This window comes from Lissotriton vulgaris, chromosome 2_1 (assembly GCF_964263255.1).
Source record: "Lissotriton vulgaris chromosome 2_1, aLisVul1.2, whole genome shotgun sequence".
NCBI lineage: Eukaryota > Metazoa > Chordata > Amphibia > Caudata > Salamandridae > Lissotriton > Lissotriton vulgaris.
Window position 1 is genome coordinate 1,750,666,338 of NC_141687.1, and position 20,814 is coordinate 1,750,687,151.

The 20,814-nt window shown below is 45.4% G+C and overlaps 1 protein-coding gene across 1 annotated transcript in view; it reads left to right on the forward strand.

Moving 5' to 3' along the window:
* The window catches only part of DEAF1 (DEAF1 transcription factor), a 420,279-nt gene that overhangs the window by 174,987 nt on the left and 224,478 nt on the right, over positions 1–20,814 (forward strand). The window contains exon 5 of the mRNA XM_086957772.1: positions 12,739–12,878. Within this exon, the coding sequence (XP_086813898.1) occupies positions 12,739–12,878 (140 nt within the window). The remainder of the gene's footprint in view (positions 1–12,738; positions 12,879–20,814) is intronic.

The window sequence follows — 20,814 nt, forward strand, 5'->3', positions numbered from 1 at the left end:
GCATTCAAGGTACATCTATGCAACAAAGTCGTGTTGATCCGGACGGACAACATGACGGCCATGTACTACATCCAGAAGCAGGGAGGTACACACTCTCCACAGTTGTCTCATCTGGCAAGGACAATCAGATGGCGGACCTGCTCAGCAGGTACAGCCACCAAATGCACGAGTGGGAGATGCATCCATCAGTACTCCACCCGTACTTCCTAAGGTGGGGTCATCCAGAGATAGACCTGTTTGCCACAAAGGAAAACGCCAAATGCTGAAGCTTTGCTGCCAGGTTTCCACAACCACAGTCGCAGGGCAATGCGATATGGATGAACTGGTCAGGCAAATTTGCGTACGCTTTTCCCCCAGCACCTCTAATACTGCTGGTGGCACGCAAGCTGAAGCAGCACTCGATGACTCTCATCCTGGTTGCTCCAACGTGGGCTCGCCAACCATGGTACACCACGTTTCTGGAACTGTCCGTGGTACCGCATCAAAGGCTGCGCCTCACACCCAAGCTTTTGACGCAGAGCCATGGCGACATTCAGCATCCAGATCCGCAACCGCTCAACCTGGCGATCTGGCTCCTGAGGTCTTAGAGTTTGGCTACCTCAACTTACCTCCTGACTGTATGGACATAATCAGGGAGGCAAGGAAGCCCAACACCAGAGCATGCTATGCGGCGAAATGGAAGCGGTTTGTCATTTATTGTGCAGACCACAACATTAACCCGCTGGATGCCTCTATTCAGAACATCATTTGTTATCTCTTACATCTGTACAGATGTAATCTGGCCTATGCTTCCATTCGTATACATCTGTCCGCAATGGCTGCTTATCTCCAAAACAGACAGCACCTCTCCCTTTTCAGAGTGCCTGTCATTAAAGCCTTTTTGGAAGGACTCAAACGAGTCATTCATCCGCGGACACCACCAGCTCCCGAGTGGAACCTGAATGTGGTCCTCACCAGGCTGATGGGTCCCCCTTTCGAACCACTGCATTCATGCGAGATTCAGTTCTTGAGATGGAAAGTGGCTTTCCTGATAGCGATTACGTCGCTACGACGAGTTAGTGAACTCCAGGCACTAACTATCCAAGAGCCATTTATTCAAATTCATTCCAACAGGGTGGTGCTTCGCACCAACCCTAAGCTCCTTCCTAAGGTAGTTTCTCAGTTCCATATCAACCAGACTATAGAACTCCCTGTGTTCTTCCAAAATCCAGAGTCGGTTGCGGAGAGGATGCTCCACACACTTGACGTCAAGAGGGCCTTAATGTACTACATTGATAGGAGAAAAGATTTTAGGAAAACTAAACAACTGTTTGTTGCCTTTTCGCCACAACACAAAGGCAACCCCATTTCCAAGACTGGTATAGCCAGGTGGATCGTTAAGTGTATTCAGATCTGCTATCAGAAAGCCAAGCGCACTCTCACCATTCCACCGCGGGCCCACTCCACCCAGAAGTTGGGGGCCTCCATGGCTTTCCTTGGAAATATTCCTTTGGAAGACATATGTAGAGCAGCCACATGGTCTACCACACACACATTTACAAAACACTACTGTGTTGATGTGCACTCCAAACAGCAGGCAGCTGTAGGGCAGGCTGTTCTAAAAACACTTTTCCAAACTGCTGCAGCTGGCACAGGCGGCCGCCGTTAATGGAGGGACTGCTATGTATTCTATACACAGATATGAATTCAGCAGCCCACATGCCTCGAACCGAATATGCTACTTACCAGTATGCATCTGTTCTTGGCATGTAGGGCTGCTGACATTCATATCGCCCGCCCTCCTCCCCGGCACCTGTAGCGGCTGCAGCATTCACACATACTTCTAGCATGGTCATCATTCACAGAGTTTCACTCCATCTTTGCCACAATGGCTAAAACAATCTGAGGATGGAGTCGATGCCCATGCGCACTGTAGTCCAGGGGAGGAGCCACCTATCTCGTGATACTTCGAAGACTCTTCCAGGACAACAATGTGCGATCATCCGGACCCAACACTAGGCGGCGATCTATGCACAGATATGAATGTCAGCAGCCCTACATGCCAAGAACAGATGCATACTGGTAAGTAGCATATTCGTAACTAGAGCACCAGCGTGCCATACCAGTCCTATTGGCTTTGCTAATGTTTGTTCAATCTTCCTGGAAGATTACAAAGACTTTGGGATGTTGATCATTTCATTGACACGCCGACTTGCAATAGATCTTAGATTACGAAGGGAATCTTCCTAATTACATGCCTTTATAAGTGTTTATTAGGCTGCGTTTGTCACCAATTTATTTAACTATGTAAGGTATCCACCTTATTCGATTTTTGTCCTCTCCAGCCACACAGCCTCAGATATGCCCCCTTTTAGATTCATTATTCATGCATATATTTGAGGGCATGAAGTGCTCAAAATGGTGCTCTCTCTCAATCAAACCTATCATTATTTTCACTCATGCCCCTATCCCCCATGGGCCATTCTTACCCGATAAAGTAACCTGTGACTAATGTTACAAGAATCTAATGACTTTGAATGCACCTGGTAATCTCTACTTTCCAAAGTATTGAGCTCTTTTTGAGTGACACATCTTTGCTGAAGGCAGAAGGCGCATTCCAAGATGGAGTTCTGGACTGCTGAGGTTCAGCACTATAGCATGGGGCCTGGTTTGTATATGTAGCACTCCTGTCTGTAGGAAATTTGGTTACTGGCTGAGGAGGGTGAAATCCTACTCAAGTAGCAACTCAATTCTTGTCAGTGTAGAACACAAGCAAACCCCAAATTAACCTGTGCTCAACCCTCTGGTAGCATGGCACAAAGTAGTCAGACTTGACTTAAATGCAATGTGTAAAGTATTTATGCAGCACTTCAAAAAGTGATAAAGTGAAAATACAACACAAGAAAACACCCACACCAAAATAGTGCAAAATCAAATAAATTTTTGATAACAACACAACAAAAATCCAATCACTAGAGCCGGAGATATGTCAGTCAGTCAAAAAGGTCTTTATTTCGATATATATATCATAAAAGACAATATACAACCAGCATAAAATACATTTCATAAAAAGGTTAAGACAATAAATACAATACACGTTAAAACCTGGGTAAAACAGCATTAAATTGGACAGAAAAAGACCATGACTATACGACAATACACAATTACAAAACAGATTACGTAAAAGCTAAGACTCAGTGACTAAGGTTGCGGGAACGTATAGACCAGGCCCAGCTAATGAACTTTTCAGAAAAGGGGGTGGTGATGAACAGAGTGTCTGAATTAAGCAGACCACTCTTACCCAGTCCAAGGATCAGGGCTTGATCCATCACCGTTATTTAGCTCACTGCACCATCCCAGCTCAGAACCTGGCTATATGCAAATCAGTCCGTCCCTGGCCCAGTGCATCATGGGAACAGGGCAGACTAAACTACCATGCCAATTCTTCACCAGAAAGGAGACAAGCTTCCGGGGACCGGTTTCTGGCATTTCAGCCGTCGTCGGCCCGGCTTGCTTGAATCCTGATGGTGCAGTGAGCAAGGGACTCATGGCTGAGTATACCCTGCCACACCTATAGTGGCCAAAAACGATTCAGAAAAGGGGGTGGTGATGAACAGAGTGTCTGAATTAAGCATACCACTCTTACCCAGTCCAAGGATCAGGGCTTGATCCATCACCGTTATTTAGCTCACTGCACCATCCCAGCTCAGAACCTGGCTATATGCAAATCAGTCCGTCCCTGGCCCAGTGCATCATGGGAACAGGGCAGACTAAACTGCCAAGCCAATTCTTCACCAGAAAGGAGACAAGCTTCCGGGGACCGGTTTCTGGCATTTCAGCCGTCGTCGGCCCGGCTTGCTTGAATCCTGATGGTGCAGTGAGCAAGGGACTCATGTCTGAGTATACCCTGCCACACCTATAGTGGCCAAAAACGATTCAGAAAAGGGGGTGGTGATGAACAGAGTGTCTGAATTAAGCAGACCACTCTTACCCAGTCCAAGGATCAGGGCTTGATCCACCACCGTTATTTAGCTCACTGCACCATCCCAGCTCAGAACCTGGCTATATGCAAATCAGTCCGTCCCTGGCCCAGTGCATCATGGGAACAGGGCAGACTAAACTACCAAGCCAATTCTTCACCAGAAAGGAGACAAGCTTCCGGGGACCGGTTTCTGGCATTTCAGCCGTCGTCGGCCCGGCTTGCTTGAATCCTGATGGTGCAGTGAGCAAGGGACTCATGTCTGAGTATACCCTGCCACACCTATAGTGGCCAAAAACGATTCAGAAAAGGGGGTGGTGATGAACAGAGTGTCTGAATTAAGCAGACCACTCTTACCCAGTCCAAGGATCAGGGCTTGATCCATCACCGTTATTTAGCTCACTGCACCATCCCAGCTCAGAACCTGGCTATATGCAAATCAGTCCGTCCCTGGCCCTTGGTAGTTTGGTCTGCCCTGTTCCCATGATGCACTGGGCCAGGGTCAGACTAATTTGCATATAGCCAAGTTCTGAGCTGGGATGGTGCAGTGAGCTAAAAAACGGTGATGGATCAAGCCCTGATCTTTGGACTGGGTAAGAGTGGTCTGCTTAATTCAGACACTCTGTTCATCACCACCCCCTTTTCTGAATCAGCTAATGAACTTTGCCACACCGATGACAATAAAGGCAGTAGAGTCCGTTTTCAAAATCCTACTGGCAGCAATAGCAGATCTAGTGCCCAACCAACAACATACTGGTCTTAACCAGACTCTTCTGGGTAGTGAATACTTTGGACAGCAGAATAGTAGATGTTCAATATTTTCTACTTCCGTTACACAAAAAGGACATTTGTCACTACTTTCTGGATTCCAAGAGTGTGTTAGCCCACTCACAGATAGCGAGCCCACTCTCAGTTGATGATTCAGTTTCCGGTCGTTTGACTTGGTTATTATGTCCCAGTAATCTTCATATCTCGGGACATCCTTAATAACTAGAAAAACCGAAGTCATTGTAGAACCCAACACTAAAGATGGTCTCTTCTCCATGATCCTGCGCCAGTACATTTCTTTAAGGATTTTTTGGATGGGAAGGTGGCACTAGCTGGGTCTACCCAAAGGTCCTCCAATCCTAGATCCTTCAGTAGCACTCTAAGGAATGAGAACCATGGAACCCTATAGGCCCCCTCCATGCCCCTTACCTCAAGAATAGCCTCAGCATACATGGATAGTTCAGGTGTAGTCCACAGGCGCCGCCAAAACGCCAGTGGTCTATACCGACCTACATCCTCTATAGGATTAATTCCCAGTCATACTGTAGGGGGAGGCAAGGCGTGGATTGAGGGAGGCCAGTGACTATTCTGAGAAACTTGTTCTGAGCTACCTCCAATATTGATAGATCACTGTAACCCCACAGTTCTGCACCATATAGAATAGAAGGAATTAGTTTTGAACCATAGATTTTGGCCAGGGGTGCCAGGGATTTAGTTAGAGAATTGGAGTGCTCCTTCAATATAGCACCCCCAAGCTGGGCGTGTTTAAGGGACAAGAGGTCCATCTGAGGCTTCCAACTTAGGTTCTCACTCAACGTAACGCCCAAGTATGTAAAGACCTCTGTTTGGTCCAAAATAACACCACTCATTGTTACCTTTGCCTTAACAGCTCTAGAGCCCCGTAGAACCATACATTTGGTCTTTCTAGCATTCACCTCCAACTCATGCTCGCTGCAGAAAAGCTCAAAACGAGACAGTGCTGACTGTAAGCCCTGCCTCGTTTTGGAAATAATGAGTGTATCGTCAGCGAACATGAGGAGGGGAATTTTCCTCCCAGCAAGAGAGGGCGCGTCCGTCGGAAAGTTAGAGAAATAATTGGTCACCCCATTAATAAACAGTGAAAACAGGGTGGGAGCCAAGACGCACCCCTGTCTAACCCCCTTGGTGACCTCAAATCTATCAGTAACCTCACCTGGCTTACCCCATCTGACTTTAGCGTATGTATTCGCGTGCATGTTAATAAGTAAAGCCACCTGCTCTTTTGGCATACCCAGCCCCAATAGGACTTCCCACAGCTTGGTCCTCGGCACTAAATCCAAATCGGACCTAAGATCAACAAAGGCCGCAAACAAGAGACCCCCCCCCTAAAAGTACCACCTTCCAATATAATAACATAAATCTAAATACCTGTTCTAGGGTAATTATGTGTGGACGAAAACCTGCCTGTGAGGGCGTTAAAATATCATAGTCTGATATCCAGCACTGGATTCTACCTAGAAGAAGACGAGCCACAATCTTTTGAACCGCATCGATAAGACTGATGGGTCGATAATTAGCCGGAACAGAGCGATCGCCCTTCTCATAGATAGGAAGGATCTCTGCCCCCAACCACGATTCCGGTACACTTGCTCCTTTCGCCAAAGCGTTGGCTAACAAAGTAATGTAGGGGACCCAGAGGTCTTGATCCTGTTTGAACAGGTCTGCCGGAATGCTGTCGGGACCCGATGCCTTGCCACCCGGGATAGCCTTTAAGACTGTCCTTACTTCTATTGGGGTAAAAAACAGGGCATCCTCACAGATAATAGGTGGCACAGTGACAGTGATGTTACAGTTCACTTCAAATTGATTGCCATAATACATGACCCATTCCTTTGGCTCCACAAAATTAGAGGGGACAACATCTTGAGGGCGATTGCCCCATTTAAGATGGTGCCAGAATTTGATCATGTTATTGCCCTGACATGCCTCCAGCAGTTCCCTCCAACGTGCCTCATCCCAATTCCTCTTAGCCGAGATCTGGGCAGCTTTATATGTGGCCCTACAGCTACGTATTGTTTCCTGCACTCTGGATTTTATGGCTGTATGCAACACTTTTTGGGCCTGTCTACATGTACTGTCAAACCAAGAGTGGGTTCTCAGCTTTTTACTTCTAGTACTAGGTGTAATACTCTTAACAAATATTGATTTGAGATTTGTGAAGAGGTCACTATGTAGGGTGGGGATATTAGCTATAAGCTCAGACTGTTGCCCGTAACCATGGATTTTGGCCAGTGATATGTAATTTTAAAAGATTTAAGATTTAAGTGAAGCCAGTGCTTAGACGCATCAAGCTCCAACTGTGGTTATCTGGTTGCGCCAAACGAGTACAAAGCCAAAAGTTCCGGTTGACCGCGATGAAGCACAGGCTAGTTACAGGCCGCTGAACAAAGTACCTTAAATCTGGACTGTGGAGCATTGAGAGAACCTTGGTAGTGCTTTTTTTATATTTTTTATATAGCGCACGAATCACCCCCAAAAGGGTCTCAAGGCGCTGTGCACATACCTCTGTGGAACCCTTCCTGGCCTTTCCCTTTGAAGTGCCCACTCCTGGGCACCCCCAAGGTGAAGCCAGGCATCCTAGCGCTGTTGGGGCCATTGTGGAGATTAAGCAAGCTATTGCCCAGAGTTGCAGAGTGGGACCCATGATCAGAATAGGCACCGAGGCGAGAGTTATCAGGTCCGGGGAAATTGAGCCCAAGACCCGACGAGGCGGGAATTGAACCCTGGTTCGGGCCAGACCTCTGAATCAGGGTCTGCCGCTCTAACCATTGAGCCACGGATGTGCCATGCAGTAGCAGCTGCGAGGTCCTGTGTCGGGGATGCCTCACACAGTGACGTTTCTGAGGACCTGTGGGGTTGCAGTGAGAGGTCCTGCGTTGAGGATGCGTCGTCCAGTGGTGGTTCTGTATCGAGGTTGTGCTGCGATGAGTCGTACTTGGTCGGTTCTGCTGAAGAGACCACAGTTGGGCTGGCAGAGCACTATTAAGCCCACTTCCAAGGATCAAGGACTGGTGTGGCACCACTTGGGGGGCAGGACTCGCAGTAGGGAGAATCCAGATGTAGGTTCAAGGTGGTTCTAGTCTTTTCTGCCCTTGAGGCTTTGATCAGCAGGCATCCAACTAGCCTTTGGAGTCGCACTGGTGGTCCTGGATTTAAGATGCAGGTTCAGTTCTTCCTACTCAGGAAGAAGGGCAGCAGATCAGAAGTTAATCTTGCAGGGTAGCACAGCAGTCTTTCTGAGTCTTTCACAGGTACAGAAGGGTACTGAAGAGTTGGGCCTAAGGGTCCTTTGTTTATATCTGGTGCCCACTTTTGAAGTAGGAGAAGGTTCTGGAGGTTTCCACCCCTAAGGGTGTCTGGAATTTCCCGCCTTCCTGCCAAAAGACTGGTGTCAAACCCTTTGTCAGTGTGCTCAGGCAGAGCCTTTGTGATGTGAAAGTCTCATAGATGACAGGTCTTCCCCGCATCAAGTCAACAATGGCCCATCCTGCTAACACCTATTCCCCCTTTGTCTCTATGTCTGGGAGCAGTACAAAAAGCCCAACTGCCAGTTACACCTGGTCATGTGACTCAGGGTACAGGCTGCAGGCACCAAATGTTTGGGACAAGAAAATGCCAGGTTTCTAAAAGTGGGATTATCAGAATTGTGACTTAAAAACTTTACTATTAAAGAGGGTATTAAATTACAACTTGACATTTCTACCTGCTTGCCATTGAAAAGTTATTACTTATTGAATATAATAAGGCAACTCCAATGTTATCCTTCTGGAGGAGCAGCCCTTGCAGTAGTGTAAAATGAATGTAAGTATTTTTCTCTACCAGGGCATGTAAAACTTAAAAGTACATGCCCAACTTTTTTAATCCACTGCACCCTGGCCTGTGGCTTATATAGGGTCATCTCCTATCATATGTATGCTGATGATACACAATTGTGCATGAGGATTACCTCCCCTAACAACACCAGCATTCTCAATAACATCTTGAACAAAACTCAACACTGGTTAACACTTAACCACCTCAAACTTAACTCCCGCAAAACAGAATTCCTATTAATCTCACCTCCCAACCCCACCTCTAAAATCAAAGACTGGCTCCCACTACTCACCGCCTTGAACTGTACCCCACATATCGTTGATTCACCCAAATCCCTAGGAATAACATTAGAACACAATGTCTCCATGCTGAACCACATCAGCTCCACAACCAGAGGGGCCAATTTCCATCTCCATTAAGAAAACTAAAGCCTTTCGTGCCCAATGCAGATCTTAAGATAGCGGTTCAGGCTCTCGTGATCTCCAAACTTGACTATGGGAACGCTGTCCTCGTTGGCACACCAAAAATAAAACTAGCACCCCTGAGGTCTACCCTCAATGCGGCTGCATGGCTCATCACAGGCGTAAAGAAATTTATCACATTACTCCAGCCCTCCACACACTGTACTGGCTACCTTATGAATCTAGGATCCACCTAAAAATAGCATGCATGACGTACAAAGCCATCCACCACAACACTCCTCGCTACCTGGCTCAAAAACTGGTTCTATCAAGAAGGAATAGAGCTTCTCGTTGTAGTACATGCTCCCTACTACTGAAACCCCAAAAAATTCACAAAAAGAAACCATATAAGAGATATTTCTCTGGAATTGCCACAAGAATTTGGAACTTCTTCCCCCAGAGATCAGGACCATCCCTTCATTCACTCTTTTCAAAACCGAAGAAAAAATGAGACTACTGAATAATCTCCTTCCTATCTGAGGCGACTATCCATGCCAATTTGATTTCTATGCTGTTTTTTTCACTATGTCTCTTGGTATTATCTTTTCATGCTGTATATTCTATATTTTGTTCTTTGTAAATTTGATGCTATTTATTAGGTGTAGATATGTTGAAAAAATATAAGGGGTTTACCCAAATTACCCTCCTATACCTGGGCAAAAGTACTACACAAAGGTAGTACAAGAAGAAAAATGACAAGGAGTGAAAGATATATTTATATCTACTTACATAGGGAACTTCATATTACCTTATTACCGGTACATAGTCCTAGCGTTAGTTCATGTTCCTTATTCTAAACAACATATCACATACCACAGACAAATTTTTTACGTAATTTTAGTTATTGTTGTATTTGTTTTTTGATCATCGTTATTTTGAAATTATCTTTTCGAACATACAAACATATATATAAACAACAAATATATACAGATCACAAAACAACACGAAAAATAGGTTCCTTCTACCCACTTGATTGAAAAAACAGTGTTTGCCTATTAAATAAAGGAAATACACTTAGAGGTCGTCTTACATCCACACAAGGTTGTTACCCCTCTAAAGACCTTAACCACATGGCTGCTGCGGGGATTTTTGCGCTGTGCTGCAAATTGCCATTTTGCTGCTGTCATGACGAGCTCAGCCCGTCATCAGCACACGACACCCGTGGGTGATGACGAGCTGAGCTCGTCATCAGCATCGAAAGGGTTAATTACAGTTCAAAGACCTTTATTTCGATCAGTAAGACTATAAAAGTATGTATACATTACAATCAAAACCATAACATTGTAAAGTTAAAACACGCCAAACAAGGATATAGAAGTTAACATACAACATCTGTGGTAACAGGGAAAATTTGACTACACAGGCCAGTGCGCCATTTGATTCGGAAAAAGTGCAAGTGCAATAGTGACACAAAAAAGGCGCACAAACAAAAGATGCAAGCAAGCAAATCACTTAATTAAGAAGATCAACCAGTGCACAGCAGATTTGCTAGAGTCAGTACAATAAATAAGCCTGGAGAGGATTGTGCATAAAGTATCTCGATTCAAAACCATAATTTCCTAATAAAAAAATTAAAAACAGTTAAAAGGAGTAAAAGAAGTTTTTTCCTCTCCATTAAAAATGTGCATTCAATGGTCAAGAGATGGATCAATTATAGTCGGACTCCTCTTGTCAAAACCTGTCGACGTTGACGCGTTTCAGCCTTCATATATATATCTTGGCCTCCTCAGGACAAGGGTGAGGAAACAAACTTGATGAATAAAGTCCAGATGCCTTGCGGGCAGAACCTAGTTTAAATCATATGTCAATATCCAAGGTATATCGCTTCACTACTTGCTTTCGATTCAGAAGTTGCTGGGACGCAAATTCCTTTCTTAATACCCACTCTGGGGCTTCTACCTCGTTCCCCGCTCTATCTCCTTCAATACACGTGTGGTAATCAGTCACCTTCTGTTCCGGCACTGGAGGTGTACAGCTCTCTGACACTAAAATTTTGCTCATATTTGTGCTGTATAAAACTTCATAAATAAAAGATAAAATACCCTAGGGGTGACTTATATGTATTTAAAAGGAAGGTTAAGGCCTGGCAAAAGGCTTATTTTGCCAGGACTAAATAGCATTTTAACTGCAGATACTGGCTACAATAGCAGTCCTGAGACACGTTTAAAGGGATACTTCAGTGGGTGGCACAATGATTGCTGTAGACATACTAGTAGCATTTAATTTACAAGCCTCGGTACAGGTAGTACCATTTTCCTATGGACCTATAAGTAAACTAAATGTGCCAATTGGGTGTAAGCCAATTTTACTGTGTTATAAGGAGAGAGCACAGCAGTGGTTAACAGTGGCAAAGAGCGCAGAGTGGTAAAAAGCGCAAAGTGGTCAAAGCCACAAAAATGGTTTCAGAAAATAGGAGGGTGAAGGCAAAAAGTTTGGGGATGACCCTGCAGAAAGGGCCAAGTCCAACACTGTCCATACAGAAATCCAGCATCATGGACGCATGCATTTTGTGGCAGGGAGTGTGGTTTTAGAAAGTCTTAAGAATGCCCCGGGAAAAAAAACACAGTTAAAATTAAGTTACGGTTTTGATGGAAAAGTGATTAGATTCGCAAGTTATGGGTGGCTGCTCCACCATTACTCGCCCCCAGTGAACTGCTCATGACCTCTTGTCACGCATTACATCAGAAACAACATCACTAGTGACCGCCCCTTATTTCCTCTTATTTTTATAATGGCAAAGTAGTACCACAACAGGTTGTATCTGTCCCGCTGCCCTATTTTGCACATGCACACAAGGCAGTGGAGAAGCTGTTAGTTGCCCCGCTCAGGGGCTCTGAATTTAGTCTGCCTCCCACTTGGGCAAGCTAGAGGTTGGGGGGTGGGAGTTCAATGCTACACCTATCACCCTTGGGAAAGGTGGGGAGTCTTCTTTACTATTGCATGCCCATGATATAGGCATGGCGTGAGACTTAAGGGTGCCAATGTCCCCACTGACAGCGGTTATGGAGTGGGAGAGGGCCCTCTCCATTATTTCATAATTTCCCGTATAATTGTGATAATTGAGGATTGAAGAAAATAGCAAAATGTTATACTACTTGCCCTTCTGACCACCAAACTCCCACTTTGAGAAAGACCTGTGCAGAAACCTCAGTTTTAATCAAAATTACACATTTATTGGTAGTAGCGCCTTCCTCAATACCATGCAGCGCCATGAGAGTCCCCGAATATTTCCTGCCTGAATTTAAGTGAGGTGTCTGAATCCAGGCTGCTCTGTGGAGATGTGCGCATTTTCTGCAGAGGCAGCCGGAGGGCTGTGGGCTGTCATGGCCTCTGGCACCGCCGTAGAATTGAGAATGGATGAGGGCTGGGTCTGCTCACGGCTGTCCCACTCCCATGTTTCCAATTTGCCAGCAGGGGGCCAGACTGCTGTCCACTCAGCGACCCCGGCCCACCTTCACTATAGCTTTTCTGGGGTGAAGTAAGGTTGTGTCAGTTCACAGCTGCCCTACCACCCTGTTCATAGACTTGCACAAGAGAGCTGTGATCTATCTATGTTCTGGCTAGCCCACAGGAAGAAATGGCGCATGTCAAGAAACTTTGCGAGGTTGGGGGGGTTTATAAGTTTGTGGTAAGCCTATGTGCTGTATATGCCTGATTGAAATGTTCCTAATGGATGGGGTTCCTTGTGTTTGTCTTTAGGGGGCCGGGGCCGCTGTGTGAGACATGGTGAAAACTGGTACACCCCCTCAGAGTTTGAAGCCATGGCAGGAAGAGCCAGCAGCAAGGACTGGAAAAGAAGCATACGCTACGCGGGAAGGCCATTGCAGTGCCTCATCCAGGTACATGTCGCTGCCCCTCTTGTGCGTCAAGGATATCACAACACTCTATTTACTGAGGTTAAAGTAATCCGTCTTGGTTGCTAACGTCTTCCAAGAGCCATGTTGATTTAAACATGGTCAAAAAAAGAATGGCAAGATCCCACATTGTTAATAAGCGTAAATTGGATTTAACCGGTGCGGTGCGGGGGGAAAGGGGCCGCGCGCGGCACCGCAGTGCTCGTGACGATCTCAGCTCGTCACGCTGCACGGTGGAACTGTGCTCCTGACGAGATCAGCTCGTCACGACTCTGCCCACTCAATGGAACGCCCCCACAAGAGGAGGATTATCCCTGTATGGCCGTTCCGCGGCGTTTATGACGAGCTGAGCTCGTCATGAGCATAGCTCCACTGTGCCTCATAATAAGCTGAGCTCGTCATGAGCGTCGAACGAGTTAAGGAATGGGTCCCGATCCCTTTATTCAAGTTGGAATGCTTACGAAGGTGAAAAAACCTTGAAAGGTACGTAAAGGAGAGAGTCAGTTTATGGGGCCTTTTGTTGTTAAAGATGTCTTAAAAAAATTCTGTGAGACTTTCTAATAGTAAAGTGTGGAACATAAGTAGAATTGCTGTGCTCAAAGGTGAAGAAAAATTATATAAAAAGGAACGGTCTGCACCCAAGTATGATTTTGACTTTGAAGATATGGTCAATGATAGTGTCATTGATGTTAGCAACAAAGATAATAGTTTACAGAGTACTAGTTGAACAGAAGTGGTTCATTTACCTGATAACATTCTTCTTGATGATTCTAACAATGTCCGCGTACAAAGTAAACTTCCTGTCCCTCATTTTTCTGATGCAAAACGTTTACGCAAAAAACCTGTATGATTATCTGATACTCTTAATTTTTTATTTTTAAAATAATTTTCGCTTGTGGCATCTTTTAAATGCACATGTAGATTCGTATGGTGGTGGTGCTGTGTCCCAGATCGTCGCCAAGATTGTTAAGTGAATCCAGTAGTCAGGAACTGAACGAAAATGTAGTTTATTGGTACAAAATGCAGCACCACTGGAAAGCATCCAACACCTTCAGGAACAAACTTCTAACTGTTCAAACGAGGCACGAGCGGACCCAGGACTCTAGAATATGGTCAGAATCAAAGGTCCGTGCCGAGAACAGAGTTACATCATACACAACATCATACATCATACACAACACTAGAACTTGTATGTGACATAAGACACTCTATTTACTCGTTGCCCCTTAAGATTCGCTCAGAGCCCAAGATCCTACTGTTTAGGAAACTTCTCAAGACCTATTTGTTCCCACAGTAGTGATTAGATTGAGCCTCTCCTTTTGGTCTGTTTCGCGCCGGGATGCCCCTGGGTAAGCTGAGCGCGCTATAAGTTTCATATAATAATAATAATAATAATAATAATTTACTTAGTCTAAAACTTTTATGTGACATAGCAAGGCTAATGTAACTATGTCAGCTTCAGATCAACAGTCCTCTGTCTCAGGTAATCAGATAGACTACCACCCTCCCGACAAACCCGCCCAGCTAGCCAGCTACATACGTGCAATGTTTGATTCTTGAGATGAAAACGGCATTTGTATGTAAATGTTATTTCCGAGAGGTTATGAGTTTACTTAAGCTCTCAGTGCGACTGCTAAAGTGCTTGCAATCAGGAAATAGTCTTTCCTGTAGGGATTCACTAAATTATCATTTCAAAACTTGTGCAGCATTTCTCTATCATTTGAATAAATATTCAAAAGCACTTTAATACGAATAGATCTATATGTTTTAAAAAGGCAGTCTTACAGATTTCTTAAATCCTTTTAACAAACTCTCCATTTTCTTAATGACTTAGAATATTCTTGAAACTTTGCAGTTTATATTTCAGAATTTTCCAACCTGTTACAAAATGAGTATGCAGATGCAACTTCTAGTAACTATGGAATGTACAGATACTGCTATTGCACATAGCATTCAGATGTACCGATGCAGACTTGTCTGCTGACAAATGGGGGAGGGTTTCCGACAAACTATAGCTTATATAAAGCTAAAAGGGCCAAGAACAGAGTATCCTTATACGCGGACGGTATGCTTCTTTCAGTCCAACCCTTGTATCATGAATATCAGGGTGCTATATGGAGAGACATCGGGTATTAGGGTTAACTAGGAAAAACATTAATCTACACGTAGCTAGGGAACACCCTAGAAGCCAAGAGTTGGCGAGTATGAAACGGGCAGGAGACCACTTCCAATATATGGGAATGGAAATCGCACAGTCTCGGATAGAGATGGGAACTAAACATACTTCCTGTACTTAAGAATCTGACGATGAACATTAAAGATGGACCTCGTGGCCATCATAGGGAGAGGAGCTCTATTTAAAATGATCGCACTTACCTGATTTTTATACGTCCTTCAGAATTACCTATGTATACTCCCGCCTACATTTTTAAGAAAACTCCAGTCTCGGATAAGTGAGTTCCTCTGGGATAAGAAGGTCCACAGAGTTGCAATTGCTAAATGCAGCTAAGGGATGTAAAATGCAGTTTTAAGCTAGGCTGACATGCATTAAATTAATGTGCCTCTCAACTTATTGTTATTAAGAATTGGCTCTATGGGTCTCCGCAAAACCCCACTTACATGCTAAAACTAGATAATATAGGAAACTAACTACGATTTAATGGCTATGCAGGATTCCCCTATAGACTACCAGCCATCACAAAACCACCGCGTTTGAGCTGGCACAAAGCCTTAAAACACATAAAATGGCATGTCAGGCTGACAAAATATACCCTCTTATGGAGAGGTATATTGTTGGAGCACATAACAAAATCAGGAGGGTTTCGTGGGTGGGACTTAATTGGCATGACGACCTTGGGAGTTGTGTTTTCCCATCGACATATGAAGCCCTATCCAGAATTGTTGGAAACGTTCCAACTGCATAAATCGCAAGTTTTTAGCTACTTGCAGGTACGGCATGCTCTGGAACACTACGGAGGACAGGTACAGGATTCACCGGAATACAGCCAACTGCAGAGAAAATTGGTTGTATAAGAATTGGACCCTAAGGGAGTGTCACAGGTAGTGTTCACCTTTGGTTAATTCCCCAGATCCACTAACAATCGGGAGACAACACCATTAGCAAAGCCAATACGTCTCGCTTATGCAAGAGCTATTGCCTTTGCAAATATGTTTAGCCATGTTTTACATTGACATGACTAAACGTTAGTGGGGTAAAAGAGAGTGGAGTTGTAAAGTTGAGTAGAGTGGAGTGTTGTGAAGTGGCATAGAGAGTCATGGAGTGTGTAGAGGGGTGTAGTGCAAAGTTGAGTGGCGTGAAGTGGAGTGTCATTGAGTAGCATAGAGTAGAATGTTGTAGAGTGTTATGGAGTGTAGAGGGAGTAAAGGGGAAGAGTGGATTGGTGTCCGAGTGGAGTAGAATGTTGTATAGTGGAGTGGCATAGAGTCTCATGGAGTGGTGTAGAAGGGAGTGGCGTAGAGGGTGTTAAGTAGAGTGGAGTGGCGTAGAGCAGAGTAGATTGTTGTAGAGTGGAGTTAGAATGGAGTATAGTGTTGTACAGTCAAGTAGCATAGAGCGGCATTGCATAGAGTGTCAGAGTGAGTGGCATAGAGTGGAGTGGCGTAGAGTGGAGTAGTGTGGAATACAGTTTAATGGAGTGCAGCATCATAGAATGGAGTATCATGAGGTGTAGTGGAGTGTCATAGAGTGGACTATAATGAGGTGACGTAAGGTACAGTGTTGCAGAGTAGATTGGAGTAGAGTGCATTGGCTCTGAGTAAAGTGGTGTAGAGTCCATTGGCGTAGAGTGCAGTGAAATTGAGTACAGTGGTGCAGAGTGGAGTGCAGTGGTGTAGAGTGCAGTGGTGAGAAGTAGATTGTTTTAGAGTAGACAGAGGGTGCTTAGAGTGGAGTGGTGCAGGGTAGAATGCAGAGGTGTGGAGTAGAGTTGCATAGAGTAAAGTGGTGTAGAGTGCAGTGGCGTAGAGTGCCGTGTTGCAGAATAGAGGACCATGAGTGATGCCCAGTAGATTGGTTTAGAGTATAGTAGCGTAGAGTGAATTGGCATAGCATACAGTAGAATGACATATAATTGATTGGTGCAGGGTAGAGTACAGTGGCATAGAGTAGAGTGGCGTAGTATGCAGTCTTGCAGAGGAGAGTGTCTCAGAGTGCAGTGACGTAGAGTACATTGGAGTAGAGTGGTGCAGAGTTCAGTGGTGCAGTGGCAAAGAGTGCAGTGGTACGTAGAGTGGGGTAGAGTGGTAGCGAGTAGAGTAGAGTAGAGAGGCATAGATTGCAGTGCCACAGTGGAGTGGTGCACAGTATATTAGCGTGGCTTAGAGTAGAATGGTGTAGAGTTCAGTGGCGTAGAGTTCAGTGTCAGAGAGTGCAGTGTTGCAGAGTAGAGTGTCCCAGAGTGCAATGGTGTAGAATGCATTGTGTAGAGTGCAGTGGCGTAGAGTGGTGCAGAGTAAAGAGACATAGAGTGGTGCAGAGTAAAGTGATAGAGTCCAGTGGTCTAGAGTGGAGTGTTGTAGGGTGTATTGGCGTACTGGGTAGTTGTGCCGAATAGGTGGTGTAGAGTGCAGTGGCATAAAGTATATTGGTTTTGTGTAAAGTGGTGTAGGGTGCATTGGCGTGGAGTGCAGCGGAGTGGGGTGGCACAGAGTGCAGCGGGCTAGAGTGGATTGGTGCAGGGGGTAGAGTGCAATGGAGTAGAGTGGAGTGGCATAGAGTGAAATGGCACTGATTGGAATAGACTGGCGAGTAGATTGTTTCAGAGTAGAGTTAAGTGGCATAGATTTAAGTATCAGAGTGCAGCAGTGCAGGGTATATGATTAGCAGGGCTAATATTGGATTAGCGTAGAGTGCAGTGGCGAAGAGTGCAGCTGTACATAGTACGGTAGTGTGGGGTATAGAGCAGAGGTGCATAGCAGAGTAATGTGGGGTAGAGTGCATTGGCATAGGGTAGAGTGGAGTCTCATCGAATGAAAGTAAATTAGAGTGCAGTGACGCAGTATGGAGTGGCATAGTGTGGAGTGGTGCAGAGTAAAGCGCAGTGTCTTGAAGTGTTGCAGAGTAGTGTTGAGTTTAGAGGGGTAAAGTGGAATATGCATGGTGTGGTAGTTCACTGTCATTACAGACAACGCATCTTCGATTGAAAAGGCATTACATTTGCAAACACATACAGTTTTACTGATAAAAGCGTACAGCACACAAACGGTAATGTGTGGAAATTTCATCATATAGTGTATAGGCCTTAGGTGAGAGGGGAGTCAGCTCTTGTTTCCCCAGGGCTGGAGTGTTGGTGTTGGGTGAATAGCGACTTTGCCGCCACCCGCTCTTGCTGTCTCTGTGCTGCTAGTTTTAAATTGATGTGATCATGTTGTTAGTCTATTTTAATTTACTGCTGCTATTGCTTTTATGAAGTTGACATCACTTGTTTTTTTTAATTGACCACTTACCTGCATTTGGCACTACTCAAACACTGGAATCCTGGAAGCACAACCTAGGCCGCCATCTTGGGCACTGCTCGGATGCGCCGCTGGCGCGCCTAAGGCAAACTCGGCTGCGCCCGTCAGCATCCCGGAAGCAGCCAGCGCCAGCCATGCTGCCTGTTTTCCACCGAACGTGCCTTCTGCACGCAGGTTCTGGAGCAGAGAGAAATTGGGGTTGATTGGTGCATCTAGGAGTAAGTGTGGTCATGTTTGGGTGGTGCTGGATAATATGGATAGCATCTGTCCGACTTGTAATTACCACTTTAACCATACTGTGAGCCCGATGCCCATACCCAGTTACACACCTCCTGCCCTTTTGTCTGTTCAAGGTATTCAAGCGGCTCTGATTAATGCGCGGTCCATGACCAAACATGCTCATGACATCTTCGAGTTGTTGGTAGATAGCCAGTAAGATCTGTTATTTATAACAGAGACCTGGCTTAATGGGTGTTTAGCTCCAGTCATCGCCTTGGCTGTCCTGGCTGGGTATAAAATTGCCAGGGTCGACCGCAAAACAGGCATAGAAGGAGGGGTTGCGGTAAACTATAGGGAAAATTTGACCCTTACTCTGGGACATGCACAGGATTTTAGGGAGGGGGAAGGGTTGGATTTCTCCCTTACTATTTCTCCGCATTTCTTATTGGGAGCCACGTTGTTATATTGTCCCCTGGGACTACCGAAATCTTTTCTAAAAACGTTTGAAGAAGCAATCGTGCCTAGAGCCCTACACTATTCTAACTATCTATTGCGCAGCGATTTTAATCTTCACTTTGATTGTAGAGAGGCTTCCGACACACGCGCTCTTTATGAGTCCCTGGATCTGGCCCATTTGACTCAATGGGTCAATTCTCCTTCTCATATTGGGGGACAAACCATTGATGGGGTCTGTTCCAACTTCCCTTTAGTAGTTCAAGATCCCCTCCCTGTCTCTTGGTCTGATCATTTCTTAATTACATTTTCTTGGACCATTGAGCTATCCCATTCTTCCACTAAGACTTTCGAGGCTAGATCCCCTCCCCGTATTGAGCCTGATGCCTTTGGCAGAATTTTGGCAGATACCAGCCTGGGTACCTTTGGGACCCTGTTGGAAGCGGTGGACAGATTTAATACTTGGGTGGCCAGAGCAGTGAAGCAATTCTCTGCTCCTCTGGGTCACAAAAGAGCGAGAAAATCTCAGTCCCAACCCTGGTTTTTAAAGAAATTAAAAGAACTAAAAACATCCTGTAAAAAGCTTGAGCGCTGTTGGAGACAGGCATATTGTGTCCTAGCTAAAATAGCGCTCAGGAAGGCTCAGAACAATTATTATTCCATGGTTAAGTTGGCCAAAGGCCACTTCTTTGCAGAGCGCATTGTCCAATCTAAAAATAATTCAAAAGAAATATTTGCAAAAGTTCAAAGCTTCCTGAATCCATGCGCAGAACGATTGGTGTGAGCAGCTCTCGGGATTTTTTATTGATAACATTCAAGCCATACAGGATAGTTTCGGGACTGCCATTCAACTGCAGGTGATTCATTCACATCAGACAGCCGTTAACTCTGATCCAGTCCACCCATGTTTGACTACATTTACCACTATCCACCTGGCAGACACTTTGGCAATACTTAAATCGCTTAATCCGGAAGTCAACAAAATAGTCAATCTGTCCCTCTTGACGGCAATGGTCCCGCAATGGTCCCGCCTGAGTGGAAACAAGCAAAACTCTTCCCTTTGTTGAAAAAACCTACATTAAATCCTGCTACCCTGGCTAGTTACCGCTCTATTTCCCTCCTCCAGGCTGTGGCTAAGGTGTGTGAGAAGGCCGCTCACAAGCAGCTCTCATAGTTTGTGGAGACTTCTGGCGCCCTCCACCCCGCCCAGTCGGGTTTCAGGGCCTCTCATAGCACTGAGAGAGCTCTGGTCGAGGTGGCGGAGGCGATTAGGGAGTGCCTGGATGCCGACAGCAGAGCAGCTCTAGTTTTATTAGATCTCTCTGCTGCATTTGACACCGTGCCGCACCGCCAACTGTTGGCGCAGTTCTCTCACATCAGCATCACCAGTCAGGTGTGGGATTGGATTTAATCTTTTCTTGCCAATAGAACACAGCAAGTATGGCTGCCTCCTTGCTCCTCAACTCCGCGGAGTCTGACCACAAGGGTTCCTCATGGTTCTACATTGAGCCCACTTCTGTTTAATGTTTATAGACGCCCCTTATCTACCTGGCAGAGGAGCTGGGTTCTAAGATCATAGCTTATGCTGATGATACCTAGCTCCTCTTCTCGTGGAAGAAAACGGATTTTTCTCCGACAATTGCTAAAAACTGTCTTGCAGAAGTCTTTAAATGGTTAGCGCAGTCCCAACTTATGTGCAACAAGGAGAAATCGGAGATGCTCCTTTATGGATCCTTCTCTCCGCATTTCAGAGAGGACATCTGGCCTGTGGGTT